At 40.8% G+C, this 27,752-nt stretch overlaps 1 protein-coding gene across 1 annotated transcript; it reads right to left on the bottom strand.

Moving 5' to 3' along the window:
- Positions 1 to 14,046: 14,046 nt before the first annotated feature.
- epsti1 (epithelial stromal interaction 1) lies at positions 14,047 to 26,205 on the bottom strand. Its single transcript, XM_018704384.2, has 10 exons — positions 25,645 to 26,205; positions 24,609 to 24,667; positions 24,421 to 24,504; positions 24,197 to 24,270; positions 23,855 to 23,938; positions 21,680 to 21,753; positions 20,059 to 20,143; positions 17,238 to 17,296; positions 16,608 to 16,819; positions 14,047 to 14,387 (listed from the first exon to the last, which is right to left on the bottom strand). Exons 1-10 carry the CDS (start codon positions 25,812 to 25,814, stop codon positions 14,242 to 14,244), a joined length of 1,047 nt encoding a protein of 348 aa, XP_018559900.1. The 5' UTR covers positions 25,815 to 26,205; the 3' UTR covers positions 14,047 to 14,241.
- Between the last annotated feature and the right edge of the window lie 1,547 nt (positions 26,206 to 27,752).

The raw sequence follows: 27,752 nt of genomic DNA on the forward strand, positions 1-27,752 counted from the left end.
CCTGCCCTTTTCTTATTCAGATTATTGGCTTAACATATACAGTGATGTCATTTTGAGATGCATCAAGAGGAAAAAAAGGAGATTATTTTCGGAAAACAATGGCAAAATTGCAGATGTGGTTTTGGTGTCCACTGCCACGATTATGCAAAAGCAATAATAACACAGGGAGAAATTCATTTTAAAAGAGGCAAAGAGGCAAATCTCTTACTGACAGTTGCCTCAGCAGACCAGAATGCAATACAACCACAAAACATTTTAAAACCAAGAGACCGAGTCTCTCACGTAGCTGTCACCACCACCAGTATTGCACTTTCTCAGTGTTACACGTTTGCGTCTGTTGTATTGAACATGTTGAAAGTCACACTTGGAAACACAGGAAATCATTAACTGACAAAGAAGAAAATGGTCACACAAAAGGAACAAAGTGAAAAGACTGGGCAACTTAATATTTTTTGGAATGTAACATCACAACTTGATAGTATCTTGTATTTACAGAGCATACAAGGGTTGGGGTTGAGTTCCTATTAAGGCAAGACTGACAATTAGAAGAATGTTTATGAGACACTTTTCAAACAAAAAGAAATCTGTCTTTGCACAAACCCTTGGTTCAAGCACTATGTTTCATATTCCTGCTCTCACAGACTGCCTACACTCAGCGCAAGCAACTGGATAATGACCCCAAAAACCCCAATTGCAAATCAACTCGCTGAGTCAAAATCTATTTCTCAACTAAGGCACTGACGAGCCTTGCGCAAGTGGTTGTCACAGCTCTACATGTCATCAGGCAGCAGACTGGTACCCACATATCTGGCTTTTCAAGACAAGCTAAGTCCTCGTGATTTGATTTGTCTTCCCAATAATTGCAACAATTACACAGTATTAGTTAAGCCTGTCCACCCATTTCTGGTCATGGCTGATATTTCATGGGACTGCAGACAGAGTTGGGGGAGGACGGAGCCTTTACTGTCGGAAATGACGGCGGAGTCGAGCTAGGTGTTACGTCTCCAACCTCAGACAGATTTGGTGGATCTTGGATAGACATGCCTCTGGTAAGACTCCCTTACAGAGGAGCAAAAGGCCAGGAAACACTCGCTCATACAGTCGTCATTTGTCTGCTTGCGTGTGTGTGTGTGTATGTTAGAGGGTTTGGCAGTGTGTTTGTGGTATAGATCTCATTTCTGAGAACAACACTGGGCATTAATCTAGGGTGTCATATTTTTTTCCTTTGTCTCTGTTGCAGATATATAGTTATATATGTGTGTTTCTGGTGAATGTACACACACACACACACACACACACACACACAATGAAACAGACTGAGAAGGATATTATCTACTGTACATTCTTCTGCTCTACTTTTCCGAGGTGTGGTCTACAGAGCACCTCAACATCTCTGATTCATCAACCACGCAGACTTTTAATTAAGCCAAGACAGGAATAGAGAGTATACTGTACATGGTGCAGTGGTTACAGTAATGATCCTCTTAACTAGTGTTATGGGCAGGTCCTGTGGCTGTTTTTGTTCTCCTTCACACCATTTTCCTTGTGTTTTTTTTTTCCAACTCCTTCACATGAATTTCCTGCCTGTGAATCCTCTCTGTACCTGATTGACATTTCCTACAGATCCCTCTGTGACCTGGTTAAGTGAGTGACAGCAGTATGAGCCATGTTTCACTCAAGCATCATCTTTAAGCCCAAATAAAATTAATGTTATAGAAAGTTATAGAAAATATCTTTTATTAGATATTGTAGAAACATGTAGCATATTTTGTGTTGAGAGCAGATAAATAACGAATAGAGACCAAAGCAGGAAACTTCAGAGGACAGAATCTCAGCAGTGGAAAAGTTAGTTAGGAGACAGTTTAGGGAGGCTTTATTTTACAGGTCCCATATTTTCCAGGTAATTTCCTGGAAACTTTTGCCATAATTTCCTGAAAAGAGGCTGGTATTTATTGCACTTGTTAACTACATATTTCCAAGAAAGGCCTAAGGAAATCGGTACTAATTATAAGAGTAATGAAGAAAGAAGTGTTAATAAAGAAAAGCCCCTGCTCAAAACAAACAACCACGTTTACTGTCCATGTGACTTAAATTCTGTAAATCACTTTGATAGTTCAATGTCCTTAGATTAACAGCACAGTCCAGACTGTAACATGCGAGACATATTTTATTTTTAATGTTTTATTTAAAATTCAAAAGAACGTAAACCTGTATTTAAAAAATTAGCAGCAAATTAAATGTCTGACAAGATGGTTTGATGTTTAAGATTCTATGTTGTATACTTAAATGTCATAAAACTTACCACATACATTTTGAGACAATAGTATAGAGTGATTAAGACAATATTGGTCTCTCCTGGCACATCTGGCTTCCATTAAGTAAGTTTATTTATATAGTGCTTTTCAAGAGCACACGTCACAAAGTGCTTCACAATGAAAGGGGAAAAAAGCAAATAAAAGACTAAGATGTTACAGATGAAATGCAGACATAAGGAAATACAATACAGTTGTAAACACAAAATTAATTAAAACTAAAGGCTAAAAACTGAACAGATTGAGCAAGGAAGAGAAGAAATTACAAATACTACGTAAGAAGTGCGCAGAGGGACTTGACAAGGGCTTTCCCTGTGTTTTTATATAGCAAAATGTTTAAACAAAATTTAACCTAACTTGCTCAATGAACAACTACCAGTGAAGAGGGAACATCATATTGGCAAATTTATTGTATCATATTCATTTCAAAGTGAGCTGTAAGAGCACATGTTCCCACAAAGTCAATAAACTCCTCTCCTCCTCCTCTGTGGTGTTATGATAAGAGAGGTAGAACAGATTACGTAACATACTTTATGGGGCAGAAGTTGTTTTAAATAATTTGACCAATAATGTTCTCCAAACCCGGGAAAGAACATTCAAAGACTCCTCTCACACAAACACTGTCAGAACATTTCTAAGTAACATTAACAGGACTGTTAGGGTGACGCTCTTGAAAACCAAAAACTGATCTCGAGGGAAGAGTTTGTTAGAAAGATTATGGAAAATGTTCTGTGCCCATACACTCCAAGTCTGCATGAGTGTCTCCCCTTTTTTTCCTTCATACACACACAGGCACACAGAGAGACAACAGTCTGTTACCCTAAATGTCTGATTTAGAAAGACAATAACCACAGCATACACACAACAAAGAGACAGGGGAGGGCAGACAGTGAACACAATCTCAACGCTCATCAACATTCTTGACAAAGTATTTGCATAATGTATCCAATCTAGAATGGTAAGATGTGACCACAAGAAAATATACATCACAATTATGCTGAAATATCCGTGATTTATTGTATGAGATGAGTCCAGTGAAATAAAGCTCTTTGTGCAGAGCAGTTGGACAGACGGAGCCTTAGGAGACCTGTTTTGGTAGGAAGACCATAATTGCTTTGAATTGGCTCTTGCGCAAATGTAGCCTGCTACAGTATGCTGAGAAAGCATTATAGTGTGCAAATGTGTGTGTATTTCTGCATTTGGGTGTTTCTGTACATGCATGCGACTGCCTATGTGTGTGTGTGTGTGTGTTTTGTTCTGCAATCTCCTGACTTGATGAAGTGGGTCTACTGAGCCAAAGCACTGCTGAGAGTTCAGAGTCATCAGTGAGGATCCTAGTGAGACAGCGAGCGACCACAGGTTTGGTCAGGACATGGTCAAGCCTGGGTCAGGGCAGGGTCCGAGGGGAATGGCTATATTAAGTCACTGAGTTTGTTTCAGGGAATGTTTTTAAGGAAAGGAGCTGACCCGTGTTTTTGGGTTCATTGTAACTGTAAGTTGTTTGTGTTATTCTTTCTGTTGCTCCTGAATTGAGCCTTTTTCTGGACTGCCTTGATCTCGCAAATCATTTTGATTTCAACGTGAGCAATTTGGATGTTTGGAAATGTTATCAGGCTTCTGTACAAGAGTATTTGTGCAGTTCTAAATCTCTCTGAATCATTTCTGTTTTACCACAGAAACTGGGCAAATTCTTTTCCCACAGAGGTTTTTCGTATTCCATTAATCCTTCATAATGTGTAGCTTGATATGGAATGTTTCTACTGTGCCACACCGCTGTTACACAGGGAGAAATTTGTTTCATTTTCAACACAGGAGATGACAGGAAGGTTATTTGTCATTTGCCTCTGTTTTAATTGAACTTTTTACTTACATTTTCTAGTAATATTGGAGTTGCATCACATAATTTGGACTAACAAATGGCGAGTACTGTTTTCTTTATAAATACACAATGTGTCAGTGCAACAACCAGCTGTGTGCTTCATGTGCACATTTGCAGCCCCGTGGGATTTTCCCAAAGTTCTTTCCCAGACTCAGGGACAGCTCGTGTACATTACCCGCTGCAGTACAGTAAGTAAAATGCCCATCCATTCATGAGGAGGACCTCCAGTGTTGTCCTAACCTCCCATTACATGCCATCAATCTGTCACCGTCACAGCCTTGTTACTGTAAGGTCTGTTCCACTTGAAACAAGCCTCTAATTATACTCCCAGTCAACTCCCACTGGACCACATACTGTACGCTGCGCTAACCAGCCACACTGCACTGTAGGTCTGCATCCACAGGCAGTTTGCAAACATTGTCATCTCGCTCACCATCCATCTCTCTCTCTCTGTGTCTCTGTCTGTCATTCATTTCCCAAACCTCCACTCAGAAAAGCCTATAGATCCAGCCACAACACAGATTAACACCCTTCTCAACAAGCTGTGGAAACAACATAGAATACGACCACCGTTTCTGTGTTTGGGTCTGGGGTCTGGGATACGGATATGAAGCTGAGACCTGGTTAAACAGAAAAAACAACTCTCTCTCCATACATGACTTTTTTGCTCTTTTTCTGTCAGTGTAAAGATGAGGGGGAATCGACACAGTGGCCCTGAAATGATTAGTGGTTATAGTCATTTTCATCCCACTGTATTTGTGTTTGTTTGTGCCTGAGCATAAGCAATAAAATAGAAACAGGGCACCGGGCAAACCATTCTGTGGGTGGAGGAAACTTAGAACCAATCCGATGATGACATTGCCTTTGGTCGCGCTGTTGACAGTTGCTAAGCTGGAAAGCTGTTATTTTGGCTTTTTTGCATGAGGGATAAATTACCAGGACACGTGTTACTCCAGTATCAGCAGAACATTTTGACCTGTGTGTGTTTGAAACTCTGTCGCAGCATGTCTCTCTGTGTGTGTATCTGTATCGTCCTGGTGTTTGCTCTGAACCCAGCAGCCTCTCACCTCAGCTTCACCCCGGTATCTGCATCTTTTAAGCAGCTGAACTTGTAACCTGCTGTGATGCTGAAGATTAGACTGCAGCCTGCCATTATAAACACAGTGAGTCATGTTCATTAGAACTGAATGGATGTACAGATCAGTCTGAGGTCAGGGCACTGATGATTAAAAAACACCAGTTGACAGACCCACTCCCTTGTCACAGGCTGTGTTATTCTTGATCGACGCTCAGCCGTCATCTACTGTTTGTGGGCACTTTGGTAACTCTGACTGATATTTCTATGGCTTTGATTACATTACAGTTAGAGCAAAGGTTCTCCTTTTATTTCTCTTGGTCACATTTTTATTTCCTACGGACTTGTAGTGCAAGTGAAATGTAGTCAAGCAGTAAAACTGTGACTTGGATGGAGCGGGTGTGAGAGCTGCATCCAAAAGCCAAGGGATTCAGCAGAAACAGACAGAGTGTATATTATCTTACTGCTCTGCATTTTCTAGGATGTCACAGAGTTATGAATTAGCCCATAAATCATCATTACCGGGTAATATCGACGCTCTGACCCCGGCTTTGTCTGTGTAATAGATGCTGGATGAAACGAGGCCTGTGTAACACTAGACACAAAATGTGGACCACACAGGAAACTATTGAGGACATGGAGCCAAAAACTCTGCATACCTTTGCATCAGGATCCCTCCCCTCAGTATCTCTCCTAACTCCAAACCTGACCTCTTTGTCTTCTCTGTGTGTGTTTACAAGCAAATGCAGTGTTTTTTTTATGTCTTATCAGGCTCGTGTGTCAGTGCTTTCCTGGTTATGTTGCTTCCGCTGATGATTTATGGATTTATTTTTTTGAGGGGTAGGAGGTGTGTGAATACATGCCAGCAGATGATTGTGAGCAGAGTGTGTGGGAACGCATCGGACATATGCTGCTGTCAGCGCTATCGGCCAACAGTCGAGAAGTGCCTTCACTGCCCTCCTTGTGGAGCCAATTTTCCCTCAGGAAGCAAAGTGAGTCAGTTGTGGTTTGACATTGTTTGTGAGTGCATATGGAGTGTGTGTGTGTGTGTGTGAGAGAGAGAGAGAGAGAGAGAGAGAGAGAGAGAGCAGGAGTGTATGCACATGGCATGGTCTCATTCAATGTATGTGTGTGTTCAAGCATTTTTAGGTGATTACATGACTGAGTTCCAGGAGTGGTGAGCTCAGGTCAGTCTGAGGTTTGCTGGTGTCCTGAAATATACCTCTCATTCCTCGCAGCAGGAAATGTTTTATGACAGTTGGTACAGACATCACACAACTACGCCCCATATGTAAAGTCTAAGAGGAGCGTGCAGGGTGCTATCAAAACCAAAATGCACCCAGACGTCGTAGTGTATGTCTTGTCTCCTGGATGCGGAAACAGCCTTATGTTGTACGCATGTTAGGCCAAAGTCAGCCAACTGCAACCTGAAGGACTTCACACACTGGAAATAAAGGGTCAGAATACTTGAATCACGGAAAAACATGTTTTCTCGCTAACTGTGCAGATAGTTTTGGTTTTTATGTGCTGAAGTTTTGAAATATCCGGCTGTGAGATTTCTGTCAGCACCCCCAGCACAATGGAGGTGACTGGAATTCTGCTTGTGGTGTTCAAAGTGTTGAAAAATTACAATTGACAAACTTAAGAGGAACATCTATTTCTAGAAAGAATGTCTCGGTTGCTCTGAATAATCCACAGACCTCACTGCGAACAGTTTTCATTGGAACTACCTTCTACTGAAGAAATAGTCCCAGTGCAGGCTGCCCAGTGAGGTCTGTGGATTGCCCAGTTAACCAGGACATTGTTTTCTGGGAAGATGCATTGCTGCTGATTTTTTACAATTCTGTGAGCACCAAAATTAAATTGTATTCACCTCTATTATAGTGAAGTGGTGGCAGAAGTTTAGAGGCTGAAATCTTGGCACATAAAACTCACTGAATTTATCTGCGTACCATCATTTCACTACGCTGTACTGTGAGTCTCCTCTGTGTTGAGACAGGTGAAGCATACTACTACATACTGCTAATTTATCACTTTATTAACGTGATGGTATATAAACAGTAAATAACAGACTATAATGTAGTCATCAGCAGATATTTGTAATTGTTATTTATGTGCAGTATTTGTCAGAAATTCTAACTTCTAAGGAGGTTTTTTCTAAATATTTTTTTTATTGTTGACCTGATCTCTCACAGTGATATACATGCCCACACATTTAGGAAGATGGATGAGAATCACTTGTTTACTGTAATCGCTGCGGGAATCAAACCAGCTTAGATGTTATCGCTTTGCTGCAAAATGTCGGTCCACCTTCCTTGGCTTGCACAAGGCATATGTCTGGCAGAAGAACAAAATGGATGTGTGACTTTAAACTTTCATATTACTGGTCACGCATGAGCTCACACTGTAACTTGACGCAGAATAGCCTTTCAAATAACCAATCTCCAGAGCTATAAAAACAAATGGAGGTGATTTCCAACATATCAAGATGCTTTATGCTCTTCAAACCGATATTTAATATTCTCCAGAGCTTCATGGCTGTGTGTGACTGTCGGGGTGTATCTGAAGTGGACATATTTTATTGTATTTTTCACCCAGAAGTTTTGGGGTGTGTGAGTGTGTGTGTAACACTACAGTATGAGATGACCTCATTCTGACTGTGAACCACCCTCTGGGAATCCCCCAACTCACAACTGTTTGTAGTCCTCTGCATCTACATGTGTGTGTGTGTGTGTGTGTGTGTGTGTGTGCTGGTCTGTGTAGCTCTGCCATATGCTGAGGTAATGGTCGTCCTCAATGGGACAGCTCATCCTCAGAAAAAAAACGTTGGGTGGTCCTGTGACTTAGACAGTGGCAACTGCTTGAAGAAAAGGTACAAAAAGAGGGAGGACACAAAGCCTGAAGTGGCCAAAATGTCTAATTCATCAAACCATGGATGGATTATCAAATGGGGACAGTCTGAGGGTCAGGGTCTCATGACCACAGCCTCTGTGCCCACATAATGGCCATAAAGAGAAACAAAACAAGTACTATGAGACACAAAATGACCATAAAGAGACACACAACAGTTATAAAGACATAAGAGAACTACAGAATGACACAAAACAACCACAGAAAGACACAAAATGACACAAGAATGACCACAGAGACACAATATTACAACTGACAGATGCAAAACTACCAAAAAGAGACAGAATTTAACTACCAACTGATGAAAAAAAAAAACAAAACACAGAGACGCAAAAATAAAAAGTTTACAAAACGACTGCAAACAACACAGTCACTGTGTAGTTGTTTTGTAGATGCTTCTCTTGGAAGGGTGGGGGACCTTTTACCTGTCTGTGCCCAGGGGCCCAATTTGTCATGATCTGTCCTCAAAAGAATTCCTTAAACAGGCTAAAACGTTGATCTCAGTCCTCAGGCACACTGGGAGATGCTGAGTTGTAATGGTTTTTGCAGCTGTGAGGCCTGGCAATGATGTATGAAGGTAATGAATGCGAGTTCAACCCTTTGAGTTAATTCAAATAAACTCCACTTTTCTTTGATCTCACTGGAGTCCATTTATCACACACAGATACACACACACACACACACACACACACACACCTAGCGGCTATCAGGAGGAAACGGAAGGGAGAGTATTAGCATGAGAGTGAAAAGGCAGGTCTTCCTGTGCGCTCTGACTCATCTCTATTCAAGAATAACAGTATACCAACAATGGTGATCAGACAGGAAAGGATCGGTATCCCTAACTCCACTGGGAGTAATGTGGGTGTTTTGTGTGTTTACCCCCGCGTGTGCTAGTCCTGTACATGTGTGTCAAACATGTTTGTTTTGTGCAGTTTGGGTGTTGCGCAGGCAAAAACCTCCCTACTTTGAAGCTCTGGGAAAGAATCTGTCTCCTCCTGCACCTGCCCCCTTCCTCCTCTCTCCTGCTGGAGCAAACCCCCCTGCTGCCCTGCTGCAAAATTTTCCCTGATCCCTCCTTCTGAGTCTGAGTGTGTGTACCAAACTGATTGTTCCACATGTAGGGATCAGAGACGTGCACTCATACCTACAGGCCAAAGTAGGTCATTTTATCAGGGCCTTTCACAATGAATCATATGAACTTTCTTTTTTTGATCTGCCTCAGCTGGTACATGGGTATTTATTAGAATGGGGGTTTTCCTCATTCATTCTTAAAAAAAAAAAAAAAAAATTCCATGCACACTAACAAACACAAATCAGGTGACCTTATTACAGTTTTCTGCCCTACAATGGGCAGTGATGTCCTTGACAAACAAAACTTTTCGTGCCATTGTTCAGAAATAACCACTTCCTTCTCAAAGTTGCCCCACCAACAAAAGGTCTGACTGAGTGTCACTGGCGGCAGGGTCTGCATCATGGGAGTGTTGGATGTAGCAGTGACATCTGTAGTGCATTCTGACGCCTCTGTTGCTCAGTAGTCATTTATGTGTGAACATGTAAAAAGTCATGTTAGCCTGTTAGCAATGTTAAAACCAACAGTATTGGCTATGCAGAAAATTGCCTCATGTCAACAAAGGATGTAACAGCACGCACTCTGACGTCACAAGCCAAAAACTGTGTTTTCTCTGTCTACAGGTGAAGACTGACAGAGAGTTTCTGATCATTCTGCAAATGGTCAGTGACCTAAACTGTAGTTTGCTTGTGGATGAAAAACATTTTTAAAAAATACCTGCATACATGTGGAGCAGGCCCAAAATGAAAATTTAAAGTTGTTGTTTGGCTGATAGCAAGAGCTTCGGAGGAGGCACTTGAGTGACCTGCTTATTCCACAGCAAAGGACAGCTGTCGCTCAGGTGGTAGAGCCAATCAAATACGTTTGTGTCCAACTGATGAATCTAAGTCCAGTATTCACTCTCCTCTAGCTCTCTTTTTTCAACCCTCCTGGAAGCTGTGTTTAAACACAACTAATTTGTAATTGCAGATGTGTTTCATCTCCTCAAAATGAGTCTTTTACGTTTAATGTTGAGTTGCACAAGAGCTCGTTAGTTTTTGTTTCTTGGTTGAATTTTTCTTTTTTAGTGGAAATCAAGGCAGGAGATTAGACCTCTCAGTTACAGCTTTTCAGATATACGTATTGGATATCTGGGCTTTCTGAGCCAAACAGCTCTCATAGAGAAGACAGTTCAGTGATGACGTTCAGATGAGAGCACTGGTTGGATCATAATGTTTATCAGAATCTCGATAACAAACATTAAGTCTGACGCTTACTTGGGACTTTCTGACCTTTAACACACTATTGTTTCCCTCTGATGATTTATTAAGTTTGCAGATTCCTCCGTCAGTCTGAGCTCTCTCTGGTTGCCTGAGTTAGTCAGCGGGGAAGTACCCAAGCACAGAACATTGAGCAAGAACATGGAAATGCAGGGTTGAATCCCAGCAGGAGGACAAACACATGGTACACACACAAGGTGAATGAATCTGTTGACACGGGAATGACGTCTGTAAATTTACGAAAGGTTGATGACAAAGAAGATACTGTTTCGTGCAAAGAGGAAGTGAAAGCACCCACACATTCAAAAAGAAATATACTTTGAAACATTTATAATAATAACTCAACAAATCTGCTCATTTTTCTCTCGGTCTTTACACTCCTCTTGGCAGACTTTCATTCTGTTCACTAGAGGATAAAAACACATCCTCAGTTGAGATGAGTCACTGCTAAAGATAAATTTATGGTCTCATGCTCAGAAAAAGCCATTTTATCACAAATGATTGAATTAAGTCATGTGCATGGACAAGAGCCCGACTGTATTTGTCTTATTCAACATAAATCTGATAAAAATGATTACAGTGTGATTCATGTAGAATATCTGGCTCATAGTAAGGTCCAATAGTTGGAACAGCAAAGGATATTTTCAAAACTTTTTTTAAATTTTTTATATTATAAATCAAATGACTGCATGTAATGTTAAGCCTTTGCTTGTAGTGATGAATCCACAGAGAATTATCAGACAACTCTGCAGTATCCCACAACTCTACATTTGCACTGACTGCTGTTTGGTGCTGGGCAGAGTGAAAAAACAGCTAGCTAACATCCTGAAATGAGGGGTTTACTGTATGGGAAGACAATTAATCATAAGCCCTACTCAGACAGGATTTGTAAATGTAACAGTGGGCCTTCTGCACAAAACTCTCACATAACTCTCCACACTCATCATGAAGCTTTGTTAAAATCACAAAAGTTTCAGTTTCTAACAGAACCGCTTCAGTACAGGTAATTTAGTGAAATGCTGAATGAGAGACTGCTTGAGTTATAGGAGCTGGTGTAACAGAAGCTAGCCCGAGTGTGGCGTCATGACTTTGGATGCTCTGTTGTGCGTATATGTAAGAAACATTTTGCAAGTTATCAACTGGTTTCAGCAGGCTGGACAACAGAGCAGCTGAGTGAAATTTTCTCCCTAATTAACTTCTGGTGTGGTGTGGTGCTTCTCGTGATGTTTGCCAAACGTGTGGACCAACCTGACGTGTCTTTGGAGGTGAAGTCACGCACTTTGTTGACCATCCATCCATCCGAGCCCCCTCCCTCACATGAAAGTCACGCTACCTTGTGCTTTGGCACTGGATGTAGACATAGTTGTTTTCAGCTGTCTGAACACATGACTAATACTGTCGTTTTTTTTTCAAGACACACATTAATTCACTGTAGCAGAAGCACAGAAAAGCATGCAACTGTCCAGTTTTCTTCTCATAAATACTATTTTCACATAAAACACACACAGAGACAGGTTTGGGGCCTTTTCCAAGAAACAGGTTGACTGAGTTATGTAGTATACTTTACCAAGTAAAACAAGTATGTCCACATCAGTCACTGTAACACGTGTGAGGGGATTTCATGTTTTTATACAGATAACTCATTAAACCTGCTTTTTGGAACAGACCACAGATCTGCTGCTCTGGGTCCCAGAGCTGTTTCCATTTGAGCTGATTGAACTACCCTGTAAGAGATCCACGCAGCCCGAGGAGACATCACACGATACCTTCCCACACCAGTGTCTCATCAGCTCACAGGCACGCATTGAACTTTATTGATTAGGCGACAGAGCGGTGGTGTGTCCCTGCCTCTCTGCACACTCACTCTACCCACACACACCAAAACACAGCTAGGTCATTTTGTGGTTTTTCCTGTTTACTTGATAGTGATACACACAAAAGGCGCCCACATTTTGTGAAACACACGTGCTATGACCTAACCTCATTATTCCCCACACAGCCTCAAACCTTACACTAAGTTTATCCCAATTTTAACTTCAGAAACACAAATAAATCTGTTCCTCTAAAAATGTCAGAACACAAACTACTGCATAATATGACAGCATCACATTATCACATCAGTCAGACCTTTTTTGAGATTTTGCAAATGAATGTGACCAGTACAGTGTTTGATGTAGTGATTTGGGATTAATTCCTTATAAAGACATATTATTCCAACTGTATAGGTCAGTTGCATAAAAAAATTTTGGGAAATGTGTTTATAAATTCTGAGCATTAGATGAGAAGAGGAGAAGTGGATTCAGTATGGAGCCAGAGCCAGGAGGATATTAGCTCAGCATAAATACTGGAAAGATGGACGACTAGCCTGGCTCCCTCCAAAGTTCAAGGATATGTAATTATATATATTGTCACCCTTTGTTTCCAGTCCTATGCAGATATGGTAGTTGTCCAATCAACGTGACTCTCAGTGTGACATGTGAGATTACTTTAACCCACAAATACTAGAATCAGATTTTTTTTGTGATAATTTTCCTATTAACTTTTTAATATCTCCTAATTCTAAGGAAAATAGGGACAGTGGCACCACAAATAATTGTTTCATATTATTCATTTTTATTTACAAGTAAGAGTAATTAGTTTTTTAGTCAGAGCACAGCAGGTCATCTAAACATGAAATAATGTGAAATTAGACGTTCATATAATCTAATATGAAGAATAAAGTTTCCAGTGACAAATGAATAAGGAATTATCATTCACTTGGTTTATTCAAAGGAATTCATCATTTCCTTTAAGTCAGTGCCATACTATATAACAGAAATTTAAAAACTTTCTACCTTTGTTAGTTATATGATATGGCCGTCATGAGTGCAGAGCTGCTGGGGTGACACTGAGTTTCTTGTTGATCTTGAGGGTGACGACATTTGCTGGATAACATCAGCAGTGAAACGCTCCTCACATGACTTCATGCCAAAGAGGAGGGGGATTTTTTTAGTCCCCCTTCGTTCTTTGTTGCCTCGGTCAAGGTGATAACCATCTCTGCTGTCCAGCTCATTGCTCATTGTTATTAAGACTCATCACACTCCGACAGCAGCTCTGTGCGCCCTGCCCACCTGGAAACTTCGCCCAGTTTCTATGGTTACAACACACACACACCCCTAACCCTAACCCTTAAACAGTAGGAGTTTTTTTTTTTTAAAGGTTGTCTTGTGACTTCCTAACTGAAGTCAGTCATAAAAGGCCTTCCTACATAAAATCCTATTTGGATTCTTCATCTTTTGTCATCTTAAAGAATCTGGCTATAGATACAACACATACGATTTTGATTATAAAACAAACAAAAAGCATCATGTATTTGGGCAGAGCTTTCTTCCATCTGCACACACTGATTTAATTAAGAGACCCAAATATGATCTGAAGATTATGAGTCATGGTGATGACCTTTGACTAAACTGGTGAAAATGAACATCAATTCAACTCTATGTCAGGGCGAAAACCCAACATGACTCACTGGTGCACGCAGACAGATACAAGACACCAAACACTCAATGATTAATAGTATAATCCAAAACACATTACAAGCAGCACATACTGCTCTGTAGGTATATATTTAATGCAGCTGCTTTCATTCACCACCAAGGTAGTTACCTGATTTCTAGCAATTCTTTAACATCTCAACACTAGTTGCACATTTTATTTGAAACAACATAATATTAAGACAAGGCAGTCGTCCATGAAATTCAACTGAGCACGCTCATCAGCAGTGTGCAGGCCTGCTCGTAGTCGCCGTTGCACTGGATGAGGATGTCCTCTAGGAAGACTTTGCTGCATTCTGGAAAGCTGTTCATCAGTTTCATCAAGGCCCAGTCATAGTCAGGCTCCGAGTCTGGAAAACACACAGGAAACAAATAATCCTTAAAGAGGCTGATTTATTCATTACTATTCCCACAAGGCCCGTGTTGAAAGAGGGGCCTTTCATTGTCATGACATGCAGCACAGTGCACTTTTTCTCATTCTGATGCACAACAGCTGGAGGTCTTACCATCACATATTTCATTATTTTCTTTGAGCTAAAACAATTTGTTTTGTTTGCGCACACAATCAGTCACCGAAGGTTGTGAGGCAATCCCCCAAATCATCTGTCCTCAGCTGTTTGGTTAAAAATGAGAGAGAAAAGTGGAATTCTGCAGACATTTCTTTTGGGCAGCTTGAAAGCTCTCCAGTCCGTGACCATATTGGCATCTTTTCCCTACAGCTACCCACACTGTACGGGATCAGACTCCTGGTATGGTTCTCCCTGCCACGGGCTGGTCCATTTCTGGGGTCAGAAAATCAGACATGCAGTCCTGGGCAACAGTGAGGGACAAAGAAAAGAAGCCATCACCCAACCAGACAGGAGATTGGCTCAAGCACGTAATGACAGAGCGGAAAGACCCGATCAGCACGCTGGTAAAATACAGACTGGGGCTGACGGCTGTAGCCTAACATGGATTGAGGATGTTGTGGGATTCCGACAAGCAGAATTGCGCCCACAACGGCAGTGCCAGGACTGAAGGTTTGAAATGTTCTTGGGTATTTTAGCTTTGACCTCGGACTGGTGAAATCGCCCTGCTGTGGCTGGTGTTCAGATGGGCACTTAGTCAAGAATGAAAGGTTATGGAGAGGTAGGACAAGAGCCAGGGGATGGCTCATAAACTGAGCTTTGGGCTGGGAATAAAAAAATAACTTGAATAACTTGAATGTGACTTTGTCTCTCCCACTGCCAGTTCTGATATCTCAACTCCTGTTGTATGGATCCAATATCAGTGCTCTCATTTCTTCCCAATTTAAAATCTGTTTACCTCGCTGTGATTGAAAGAATTGCTGGGGTGCTAAATATTGAGTTATATAATAAACAAACTCATAGAGGAACCACTGAACTGAATACTGACGACACAGAAACTGGATCTCGCACATGATGACCAACACCCAATCTGCTGACTATGCTGACTAGCTTATCAGCTGAATCAATCGGTTAATCGACAGAAAAATAATAAACAGTAATTGTGATAACTCATTAATCCTTTCAGTCATTTCCAAGCAAAATAGAGGATTTCCTGCTTTTCTTTGTTTCATATCACTGTGAACTGACTATGTTTGGGCTTTAGACTTTTGTTTGGAAGCCTTGGGCATTTTTCTGACATTTTATAGATGAAACAATTAATTAATTAATTGAGAAAATAATGGACTGATAATTTGATAATAAAAATAACTGTTAGTTGCAGCCAAGGGTCAATATCATTATGGAAATAATGCTCCTGATCAGGGAAATCCTGTCACTGTTCATCTTCCAAACACTCTCCATCTTGTGTGTAATGAAGTTAAACAATGACAAAGACAAAGAATGAGTTTCGTTATATGTAGCGTGTGCACATGCAGTAGCAGGAAATGCTTTGGTTCAATAAATAATGACAATAATGATCTCGGTTTCTGTTTTGTTTTGTGCAAAGTGAGTGGCAGGTATTCATAGGTGTATGGCAGCCAGTCAGGTATCAAACTCACTATGCCAATGCAGGCCAATTATAAAAGGGCATGACTGTTTCTCTTGGTGTGTGTTTGGCTGCAGGCCGAGAGTCTGTCAGTGTAGACACGGTTCAACGTTCCCGGAGAATTTTCCTCTCTGACTGACAGAAGCTGCATGTTGGTGTCAGGCTTTCTTTCTCTACGTCCTGTCTTCAAACTCACGCTTAAATGTGTCTGATGCATTGCTCAGTACGTGATAAGTAAAGGTTTGTGCCCAGCAAGGACGGAAAACACTTTCTTAGTCACACTCATAGACACACACACGTTTCCCACAAACTACAAGTATCAGCAGGATTTAAATGCCAGGAGCTACAACATCACTGCGTACCACGCATAACTTCCTGGCTACATTTTTGAAGCACGTAAAGCCTTTGATTTAACACAGACTAAACAGACAATCACAGTCCTCTAAGAAGGGATGAGGTGGGCAACTCCTGTCACATATCTGATTTAGGTTTGGTTAACCAGTGTCGTTAAGCCAGGCTAAAAAAAGGCGTGAGAAACAGTAGACAGAGGAATATTCACACATCCATTCTCAGCTCACCAGCTTCCTCTGTCCAGCCAGAGCAGCTCTGGTCTGGATCTGGTTTCAGGTGATCGAAGGAGAGTTGTTGTCCAGTTGTTGTAGGCGGCTGGTGTCTTAAATCTTCAGAGGCCAAACAGGGACATTCTGCCTCCTGAACGCCTTCCCTCTTTTCCGCTTTCTCACTCCCTCTGCCTCGATTCTCAAGTTTGTCCAGAAAGACTGAGTTCACCCTGTCAAAATATCATGAATCAAAAAAATGGTTCACATAAAACTAGCTAATGTCATACTTTATAGCTTAACATGCTGGCAGGCAGCAAATGGCAGTGAGCAGGATGTGTTTGACAGCTTTTTAAACTTCTATACCACTATACCACTAAAATATAGTGAGGTCAGTAAACTGCTCACAGCCACTTAACATTCACTGACCCAGCTATTCTGGTTTTATTCCAAAAGGATGAACAAAACAAACGATTAATCTTATTAAGTGCAATTTTGCTTGTGTAACGTAGCTCTAACATTTCAGCATTTCCATTAAGCTGAGAGTCTCAGTTTCATTTGTGGTTGAAAATGATGTGCTTTCAAGTTGCAAAAACAGAGACAACCTGCTTAAATGGTTAAATATCATAAAAACGATATAAATGTTCTTACCTCTTGTGTTCCAGTTGTACCTCTTTCTCACTTCTCTGTTTTCTCTCCACAGCCTCACTCTGACAAAAACAGAGGTTTAATCAAACCAAAGTTTGGTCACACAAAGAAAAGAAAAAGAAAAAAAGAAAAAAATGTCTTGCACTCGAATATGCCCCGGGGAACTGAGAAAGAGTTACAAATAGTATCTTATCAGCATTAATTCTAAAGCCCAGTATGAGTCAATCAGTACACTGTACTCGTGATAAAGAGGCCATTAAAGCTATAGTTTTAAATGGAAAGTGCAGCTTACAGTGTAGTAGATAGGGTATGTAGTTTCTCTGCTGTGTGACAGCTCAGTCTGCATGACTAGCACTGACAGTGGAGTGAGAAAAGGGACACTGCACATGAATGAGATTTATTCCTCTTCAGTGGCAGAAAGCACAACAGATCTGCTGATATATAGAGCTAACAAAATTTACTAATGACATACTCTAGTGGTCATCTGCACTTTAAAATATCAAATAAAATTTGGCTCAGGCATTCATGTTCTCCTCAGGATGAACTGAACTCTTCATCTAGTAACCTTACATACAGAACATGCAGAGCAGAGCGTATGTACAGGGAACTATGAGGAATGTTGCTGCCTGAAGAGCGTGAGCAAACACATAACAGTAATACCAGCAGCTGGAAAATATTCAAAACATGAAAACACACATTGATGAATGACAAAAGGAAACAAAGGATGCAGAGGTTCAATAAATTTGTTTTCTGTCTTGTGTAATTTATGAGGCTTCCTGCATGATAGTTATTAGCAGGTGTAAAGCAGCCTTCTAAGATTTTTACAAAGTTGTCATCAGTCTGTAGCTGAGGCAACCCAAATCTTTTTTTTCCCCTTTTCTTAAAAATGACACACCTTCACCCTCCATTGACGTCAAGTCTCAGTCTGTTTTCCTGCCCCAGGACAGCTAAGGTGGAGGGAGGTGGTTATTTAGGATGGCACAAGAGGAAGAGGGAACACACAGCCCATCTGTGCTGCTCTATTCTCCCATCAAAGCTTAGCATAAAATCTCCCACTCACACACACAGCACACATGTAAACACACACACATGCCCACAAATAGAGGATATGAAGGAGAGATCAATCTGCCTTATGGAGCCATTGCTGAAAGAACAACAGATCCCAGGGTCCTGCTCAGAACCACATCAAGAAGTTTGACTTTTGCTGCTCTGCAGCCACAGGCTTTCATCTCCTAATCTGTGACGTCTATCTGAGAGAGCAGCAGCCTGAGAAGGGAGGAGAGGAGAGGAGAGGAGAGCAGAGGAAAGGAAAGGAAAGGAAAGGAAAGGGGAGACAAGAGGTGATGGCGGACAAGATGTAAGAGGTGAGGAGGTGAGATGAGGAAAGATGAGACAAAGCAAAATGAGAAGGCGGGAAAGCAGGAAGAGGTGAGTCTTTGTTTCTGTCTGTAACCCTGGTACCACCGGTGAACTCTATCATCCATTTAGCCTGTCTGTGTGTTACTTTGTGTGTGTGTGTGTGTGTGTGTGTGAACAGAGACTTCTTTATTACTGTAACTGACTGCTTTCTCTTTCTTCCTACACCATAGTCTGACCCTAGGTCTCCCTCTCTCCCTCTCTCTCTCTCTTCACCACAAACTTGCCTGGTGAAAGATTTGCGTCAGGTCTATGTGAGAAAAAGAGAAAGAGAGCAAGAAAAGAAATGCACAACAATGAGAAAAGCCCTGAAAGAAAACATTTCCTCTGTCCACCGAGGGAGCTGTGTGTGCAGTTTTAACAGTGTTGTCAGTCACCACATACAGTAATACGCTCACAGCAGAATACGGTGAGGAATACAGTGTGTCCTCAGGCCGTTTCCTGCTCACTCTCTCCCTCTCTGGTATAACATCACTGACGGGCTGGGTGGAGGAGCACAGACACTATTAGCACTGTGTCTGACTTTCCGACAGAAGCTGTCAACACTTTCTAATAAATGTGTTTTCTGAGCTAAGGATAGCTGTGACCTCCTCACATTTAAGACACACTGATGTTAAGACTTATGGCAGCAATTACCCAAAAAAGAATGTTGATTAAGAGGAAAGTTATTTACAATGAGGCCAAGCTTTTGCCCCGTTTGACTGACAAGGCATGTGACTGGTTGGTGTAGAGCTTGGGCTTCCTCCAGGTACTTTTACTAGTACAGGTTATTCCACTCTGTTCTGTCCTCTGTAGACTCCTCACAATCATGTCATGTTGTGTCTCAGTGTGAACTCTGGGAAGTCCCTTGAACTCTACTAGCCTTCCACTCAATCCCTCCCAGGAAAGCCAAACAGACAGAGAGGAAGAGAGGCTGAGAAAAGAGAAAAGGAAGCACAGAAAACAAAGGAGAGTGAAAGGAGCAGACAGACAGACAACATTAAGAGGCAGGGGAGAGGCAAGAGAGAGGAAAAGGCAGTGGCCTATTCCTCTGTGTATTTATACTTCCTTTTGCTGCACTGCTGTGTGCCCCAGCTCTGACCAGTAGATAATTGCAGGGGGATCGGGCTCCTCACCCCACCCAGCCTACTGGGGATACTGTTTAATACTCACACGGCCCTGGATGATGAAAACTCTGCACCCAGGAGTATTTATTCAGAAAACAGCGCACAAAGGCAGATCTATCGGTGTGAATTACCACAGAGCTTCAGACTCCGACCCCACAGCCACAGATATGAGATTTAACACTGAATCCTGGGACCATGTGTGTGCACATACTGTGCCTACATGCACACACAGTGTGGTGTATACAAACAAAACACGTGAAAGCACATACAAGTGCACACACATTATGTGGTTGCTGTCTCACCCTGGATGACGTGTGTGTGGCACTGCTGGATGCCAGTGGACCTGGGGCTTGCCTCTCAAAGCTCTGCAGAAAACTCTCATTCACCCTGTAGTAAAGACAGTCGCACATTTCAAAAAGCACAAACATGGAAACACACAAATAATGAGAGAGTATTTGTTTTCTCCACAGACACTCCACAGGCCTGAGACGCTGACAGTCCCACAAGGTTGACCAAGTTTGTCTGTCCCTCTCTGACACTGCTCTCCCCGTTCACAAGCATCTGATCTGCTGTGCTGTCCCACTCCATCTCCTTTGTCCCATTTCTAAATGTCTTCATTGTTTCTTCAGGTTCACATATTGGTCTGCTGTCTCCTTTTTGTATTTATCTTGATGGGATGCCAGACATGCTACTTGACAAACAATTTCCCTCAGAGTCCGCCATGCATAATATTCCAATAATATCATGACTGTCTGGGTAATTTATTTAAAGTTGTCTGAGACACAGTTGGAGAATATGGCATGAAAACCTTGTGCAGACAGTAGACATTTACTATATAGTAAGTGTCCAATATGACATCCCAAACTCTTGGCCCCTTTAAAGGGGTATTCCATTGATTCTGCGCATCAAAGTCAGCGTGTGGAAACAGTTGTACAGCGCCCTCTATGGCATATCTAAGAAAAGTGACACATTTAAACTTGGGTTTTCTGATCCACATTTTTGAAACAAAGTCTGTGTTAAAGGCAGGGGATGTGGAGTTATTTATCGGGAAGGGAGTGTCTAACAAAAGACCCTATCAAATTGCATTATGGGAAGTGTAGGATCCAGGGTCTTGGAGATTAACCCAAACTAGAGACTAAACTAAATCAGGATATACTGTACCTAGGTCCCTGTTGTATTAATTTTGACCATTGTTTGTTACGACTACATAGGTATAATGGTCGGTTGATCTGCCAGTTGGTCAGTCTAAATTATTATAACATTTAATACAAATTAAATTCACTAAATTATCTCAAAAACTATTGAGTGGATTGCAGTGAAATATTGTGCAGATGTACGTGGTCCCCTCAGTGACTCAGCTTTTTATCAGATCATCGGATCAAAATTTCTACTTTTCTTTTATGACTGGATGCAGGCAAAACAAATGACATTGAGCTAATTAGCTGCTAGCGTGGGTGACTGTCTCTTAATCTCTTTTATCCTTGTTTATTTGGTCTCTTGCCAGTCATCCAACTGTGTGTAAGTGTACATCCTGTTCAGTGTCTTCACAGGGAAATTCTCTTTTTACACTGATAAAAAAACAGGCATTGCAGCTGCTTACAAGTTTGAATAGGTAAACTAGAAGTGAACCTCATGTCACCTGTCTTGATGCTTCCTCTGTTATTTACTGCTACTATGCTCTGTTTTTACTTTTTCTGCCACAGAAAATGCAGCTTGATAAAATATATAATATAATTATAGGTCAGCAGAGGAGCAGACATTGGGCGCTTCCTTTGTAAAGGTCTAGAGATTGTGTCACTTGATGCTACATTTATGACTAAGATCCATTGCAGAGCAAGAAAGAACACAACACGGTACACAAAAACAAAACAATGCCGCACAGTGACAGTGATGAGACCCAAGTGAACCTGATCCCTGGCTGACCTGAGGTGATCCCCCCTGTGCTGCTCCCTCCTCCTCTGCTCCTCCTGTCGCTTTCTCTCCTCCAGCCGCTCAGCCTGCAACATATGACAGTCAGCAGTCACACCACAGCTGAATGTGTGGCATGCAGCCACCGTACAAGTCCTGCTTTTTCAAACATGCATGAGTGATATTTATCTCTGTGAGCATGATAATGTTGTAGTGATTACTTGGAAAGACCTGGGTTACCAGTCATACATCCATCCATCCAACACACTGCAGAGTACAGGAGCTGCAGTAACTGCAATAATAATTGTATTCTGATGCACTGTAATTACAGACATTGGCAGATACTATATGCACACTTGCAATGTCTCTTGTCTGATATGAAAATAATAATAATAACATGAGCTCAGGTTTATGAATATGAAACAATAAAAACAATAAATTCCAAGATAATCAGAATTATCAAGAAAGTCTATAAGAGACATGCCAAAAGATTTATTTTACAATATTTATGTGAAAACATTTTATATATAGAATTAAAGTATAAAATTATCACTATGGTGCATTGACATCCTCTTAAATCATCCTCTACTTTATTTTTAGGTTGTATGAGATAATTTGTAAGATGACACATTTATTAGTCACTAAATCCCATTTCCCTATAGAGACATGGAAATCCCTTCCACTCCCCTGTAACTTCAGTGGATTTGCTGGCTGCAGACAAACATATTTGTGTTTGAATTTCATTTTCATTTTGAGATGATATTGTCATCATTTGGCACCTCTGACATGTGCAGCCTGACCATGTGAGCTGTTACAGTATGTATGCAAAAAAACAGGACATCTCAACCCTACAAGATAAAGAGGGTCGCTGAGTCCGGGTGCAGGGCTGAACTCTACTTTGCTCAGTCTCTGTGGTTTGAACACTTCATAATTCTCCACCTGGTATTTAACTGCCCCTGTTTCTCAAACTCTCCCAAACCAAAGTGGGTCATGATGGATCGTTGTTTTTGCCAGTCTCTAGTTAGATCATGTCTATAGGCTACGCAGAGGCTCTTTCACATTTATCTGTTAAGTTATTTGGATTACCAGGACATTCCTATGGCTTTGCAGAGGTCATGGCGCAACAGGAAAAGGTCTGCGGAATACGGCTTTAGTCTTCGGCATTAATCACCCTTCCACATTAACTGTGGCAGTCCATTAACCACTGTTAGACTAAGAGCGGGGACCAGACATGGAGTAGAACATTTCTGAGAACACAGTTAGGAGCTGTCTTCGGCGGCTGGAAACCAACGAGACCATTAATCAGATTGTTGTCACTTGTGTGTGCAACTATGTGAGACTCAGCTCAGGGCCACAGGTACGTGCTACAGTTCAGATGGATGCTTGTCTCTACTGACATCTAGAGGCTAAACATTATACTGCTGATCACTGAGGGACGACAAAGCAGTACCTCATGCATCTCTATAGACTGCAGTCCAGTGCAACACCACCTTTAACTACGACCTCAATTGGAGGTGTATTTCATAAAGCTGCACCTGAGTCAAATGCACCACTGTAAAAAAAAAAACAAAAAAAAACTGCTTGTACTTTGCATTTCTGCACCCATTGTTTGGATTGACACATGCTCTGAACTCATCATCTTCACACCAACCTTCAACAATTACAAACAGGAAAATCCATCACTGAATTCACAGACCATAATGCATTGCAGCCACAGGGCATGTTACATTCCATGCAGCTCTTTACTGGAAAACTCGCTTACGCTCTTTCTCATTTGCAACTGCTATTGCTCTTTCCACCTACGCTCTCAAGCCGTGGCTGAGTGCAGTGCATTCCTGACATGGGACTCTGGGGTTTGTCAAACAGCACTCTGGGATATACAGGAAATCACTGTGCTGACTGAAATAGAAACAGATCAGAAGGGCTGAGGGACAGAAGAGGCGCCAAACCAGTCAATTATCACTTCATAGTAAAATAACTCCCCAAAGGGTGTTGGGTGTTATAAAAATGTGTTTAATGGTTGATTTTTCTTAGATTTCAATGTTTTGTTTTCAAAGATAATAAAAATAAAAATAGAAGGGGTGATAAGTGATTTATGGGCATTTTTATTACACTTAACTGAACACATTTAAAAATGTTTTTGCTAAAAGGCAAAAATACATATTCATGTTGTTTTAATCTTGGTCTCACCTTCTCCCTCTGTTCGGCTCTCTTCTTCTGTTGCTCCGCCTCCTCTTCTTGTCTCCTCCTCCTGTCCATCTCTTCTTTTTTCAACTTGAAAAAACATATACATTTTTTTTCTGTGTGTGATTCAGCAGTCACAGAGAGGAAAGGTGCAAGATAATGCTCCGAAACATTTTTCTGCATCGCAAACATGGTTTGGTCTGATAGACTGTACACTAATATTCTAAGGACAACAAAGCATTAATGTAAAATAATTCAACCAGGTACTTTACTCTAAAGTATAATTCTAAATATATTCAAATATATTTAAAGCATGTGATTTGAATGGATCAAAGTGTGAGTAAATACCTTCTTCTGCAGTTTCGAGCAACGCAAGTCTGCAAATTGTTTCTGTCTGGCTTCAGCCAGTGTTACAGTGCCACCTTGACAAATTAAACAGATTGCACAATATCAGTAAGTGAACATAATAAAGACTAATGTTATACAGATAGTTGTGGATATTTAGACTGGATGCACTTGTTGCTCCGAGGTGAATGTGATGGAAAGTGGGGATGTTTTGTGTGGTGGTTTACCCAGCCTCTCTGGATTCTCGTTCACAGAAGTGACTCTGTGTGTCTCCTTCCATCTCTGATGCTCCTCCTCTTCTTTTTGAGCCACTACAGCAACAAAAACCTTCATTACTTGGAAAAAAAAACTTCAAACATGTATAAGGATCAAAATGATACGGGTGGAACAGTTGAAAGCAGCACTGTCAGCCTACTTGTTTTCATCTTGTTTCGCCGAGCTTCATTCGGTGGGATCACGGTGTATCCACCTGAGCTGAGACGAGGACAGAGACACAAATAGATTATTAGTAATTAAATGGACTGCTAAATGTTGGCAAGAATCCCAAGAATGCTTGTTTTAGATGCTTATTTTCTAACAAAATATCTCATGGTAAAATACTATTTTGATAGATTTTATAGTGTATTTAGACAAACATTAAACACTGCTGCATTTGAGAAGCTTGTTAATCCCACTGAGTAAATTTAAGATCACAAGAATCATCTTATTCATCTTATTTAAACTGTATGATATTCACACTGAGTTGGGAGCTTACTTAGAATTTAAAATAAAGTTCTGTGGCTCTGTGTAGGTATCATTGTGTCGGTTCAATTCAAAGACCTTCATTCATCCCCAGCAGGACCATTTAAGAAGATTTGCAGCTGAACAAACACACACCCACAGGACAAAACGACAATAAACTGTTAAGATGCTTAATGCTTAGAAATGCATAAAACAGAGTACAAATTAACCAGTGTGAGTGAAGTTCATATTGTTTATTGATAACAACGTCTTTTTCTGTTGTTTTAATGTTATATATCCTTTATACTAATAGCCTAAAATCCTCACTATTAATATGTTTTCTTCTTTTCGTTCTGGTAACAGGAAGCAAAGACACAGCTGAGACAAATGTCTTTTGTTACAGTGCACACTTTATGGTCATTTTGTGTTAAAAAGGTCTGTAGCTCTGGAGTGAAACAATGAATGTTGGGATTTCCGGGAAACAGTGAAGGCACCGTTTCTCTTTCTAATCACATGAAACGAAAGTGAAAGTAAACAGTTTCTGCTACACAAACAAAACTCTAAATATATATTACAGAACTCGAGCAGAATGAAGAGCTTTGTCAGAGATTTAAAGAGTGAGTACTGTCTATTTTGCGTCTCATTAAAAAGCAGGTCGACCTGTGCTAATGTCTAAATACTGAGTCAGATTTCATGCTGATTTTGCTAAAACTATATAACTTGTTACTTACTACTGAGGCCGTCTGTCTGTGGCCTGTGGGTTCCCGCTGTCAGCTGCCTGTCTGTCCGGATTATTATTATCAGCTGTTTGATCATTTTCAGACATATTTGTTGTGTTTTCTCTCAGGTGAGTGTATCTCCTGGGGTTCTGGTGGTTTCTCTGGGGCTGATAAGGATCCATTCTTCAGACTCTGACAGGCTCAGAGACAGAAGCTGGGCTGTTACAGTCCTATTGTTGCTCTATTCCCGGTGCTGTTTTCTTTTACGTGGATACTATAGTGAGTCCTCACGAGTCATGCAAAATGATTCTACTGTACAGCTGAGTGGGAGGCTTTAACGCAACAGCTCCATCTGTTGGACAAACAGGCGCAGGACGTTTATTAAAGGCGTGGAAAATAAAATACTCGCACAGAGTAAAGAGTCAGATTCTCCTGATCTCTGCAGATCTGAATTTTCTTGTGTGGTTCCTTTTTATAAAACCATGGTTTGGCTTTTTCTGTTTGGGCCATCAACATGTGTAACTCCCTCCTCACAGAACTACAAACTACAAGTTTAAAGTTTTTCAGGGGAATCAGTCGTGTAGTCATAAATGATCTGCTGCTCATCATTAGAGTTTTATGGTTATTTTATTGTTGTGTTATTATTGTTTGTAGAGGTGAACTGATTGGTCGGTGGAAAGAAAATTAATTAGCAACTATTCTGATAGTCAAATAAAAATGCTGAACATTTAATGATCAAAGGTTCTCAAATGTTACAATACTCTCCTCTACTGTACTATACTTTCTTGGTCTCACATTACAGTCAGTGTAGTACTTTGGAATTTTGAACTGTTTGTAGGATAAAACTAGATGTTAATGTCGTCACCTTGAGCTTTAGAATCTTTAATTTTATTTTGTTTTTTCCCCAATTCATTGTGTCTTTTTGTTGTTTAAAGCTCATACAAATATTACTGGTGTTAAAAATCTTTAAAAGTACATAAGAGAAGTTCAGCATTAGGACTCTAAAACAGGGCTGGGGAGCTCACCTGGGCCTTTTCTTCCTGCACTGAGACACACCTGTGAGAGCAGCTGAGGTCAGCCTTTGTTTGGTATTGGATTTGGTAGGCTGCTTTTGTTCTAAATGTTTAAAAGCATGACTTTAATAATAAGACTGTAACTTTTAGCTCATTAAATCAAAGATTTGTTAAGTAATTGTGACAGATGTGTTATTTGTTAGACTCCTAATGTTTGATGAAGGACTAAAGTTTGGAGTGTTTACTTGAGCACATCAGCCAAGAAACAAGGCATTCTCAAGCAGCACAGGGATGTTTTTAAATAGGTTTTTGGTCTAACCCAAAATACAATATGAACACGGTTCTTTACAAATACACATTCCAGTAACCTGCATGTCTTTAATGGGAGGATGTTCTGCTCTGAGTCGACCCCCATTTAGTGGCTGGAAGTGAACTGGCTGATAAGGGCAGGTGATGCCACCTGGAGGGTGAAGCCAGAGCAGGAAGAGACAGTCTTTGACCTCACATCCAGGCCAGTCCAGAGTGCTACAGACACTGCTGAGCACTCTATTGACTTATCATTTGTAATAAATAGTGATTTATGTGTTGGACAACATCTTTCTGTGCACCTTGGATTATATTGAATGTAGAGAAATTTTGCTCAGCCATCATAGTAGTTATCTGTGGCTTATAGGAAGTCAACTGAGTGGATCATCCTGTTTTATTTCTTTTTTTCTTTTTTTGCTTTGTTAAAGGGGGTGCTTAGTGGTAGAGTAGCCATTGCATGTATGCTTTATGGTTTGATTCACTTCAGCTTCCTGTGAGCAGCTTTAATCTGATTCATCAGGTTTATGCGAAGTGGTTGTTTATTAGTAATTAATTTGCATATATAGTTTGTGACAATTTGGTAATTTGACCATCATGGCTTGTTCCTGTAATGTGTCATTTTATGAAACTCTTTGCTGCAAGTGTAAAATGGTTAAAAGATGTTATCAAGGAACTAAAATTCAGTTAAGATTAAAGGTATGCAGAGATCTCGTTGTCATTTGAATAGTTCAATTCATTATTGGTTAAGAAGAAGGTTAACTATGATAAAAATAGACACCCCAGTAAATATTTTCTTTAATT

Source organism: Lates calcarifer, linkage group LG1, assembly GCF_001640805.2.
Source record: "Lates calcarifer isolate ASB-BC8 linkage group LG1, TLL_Latcal_v3, whole genome shotgun sequence".
NCBI lineage: Eukaryota > Metazoa > Chordata > Actinopteri > Centropomidae > Lates > Lates calcarifer.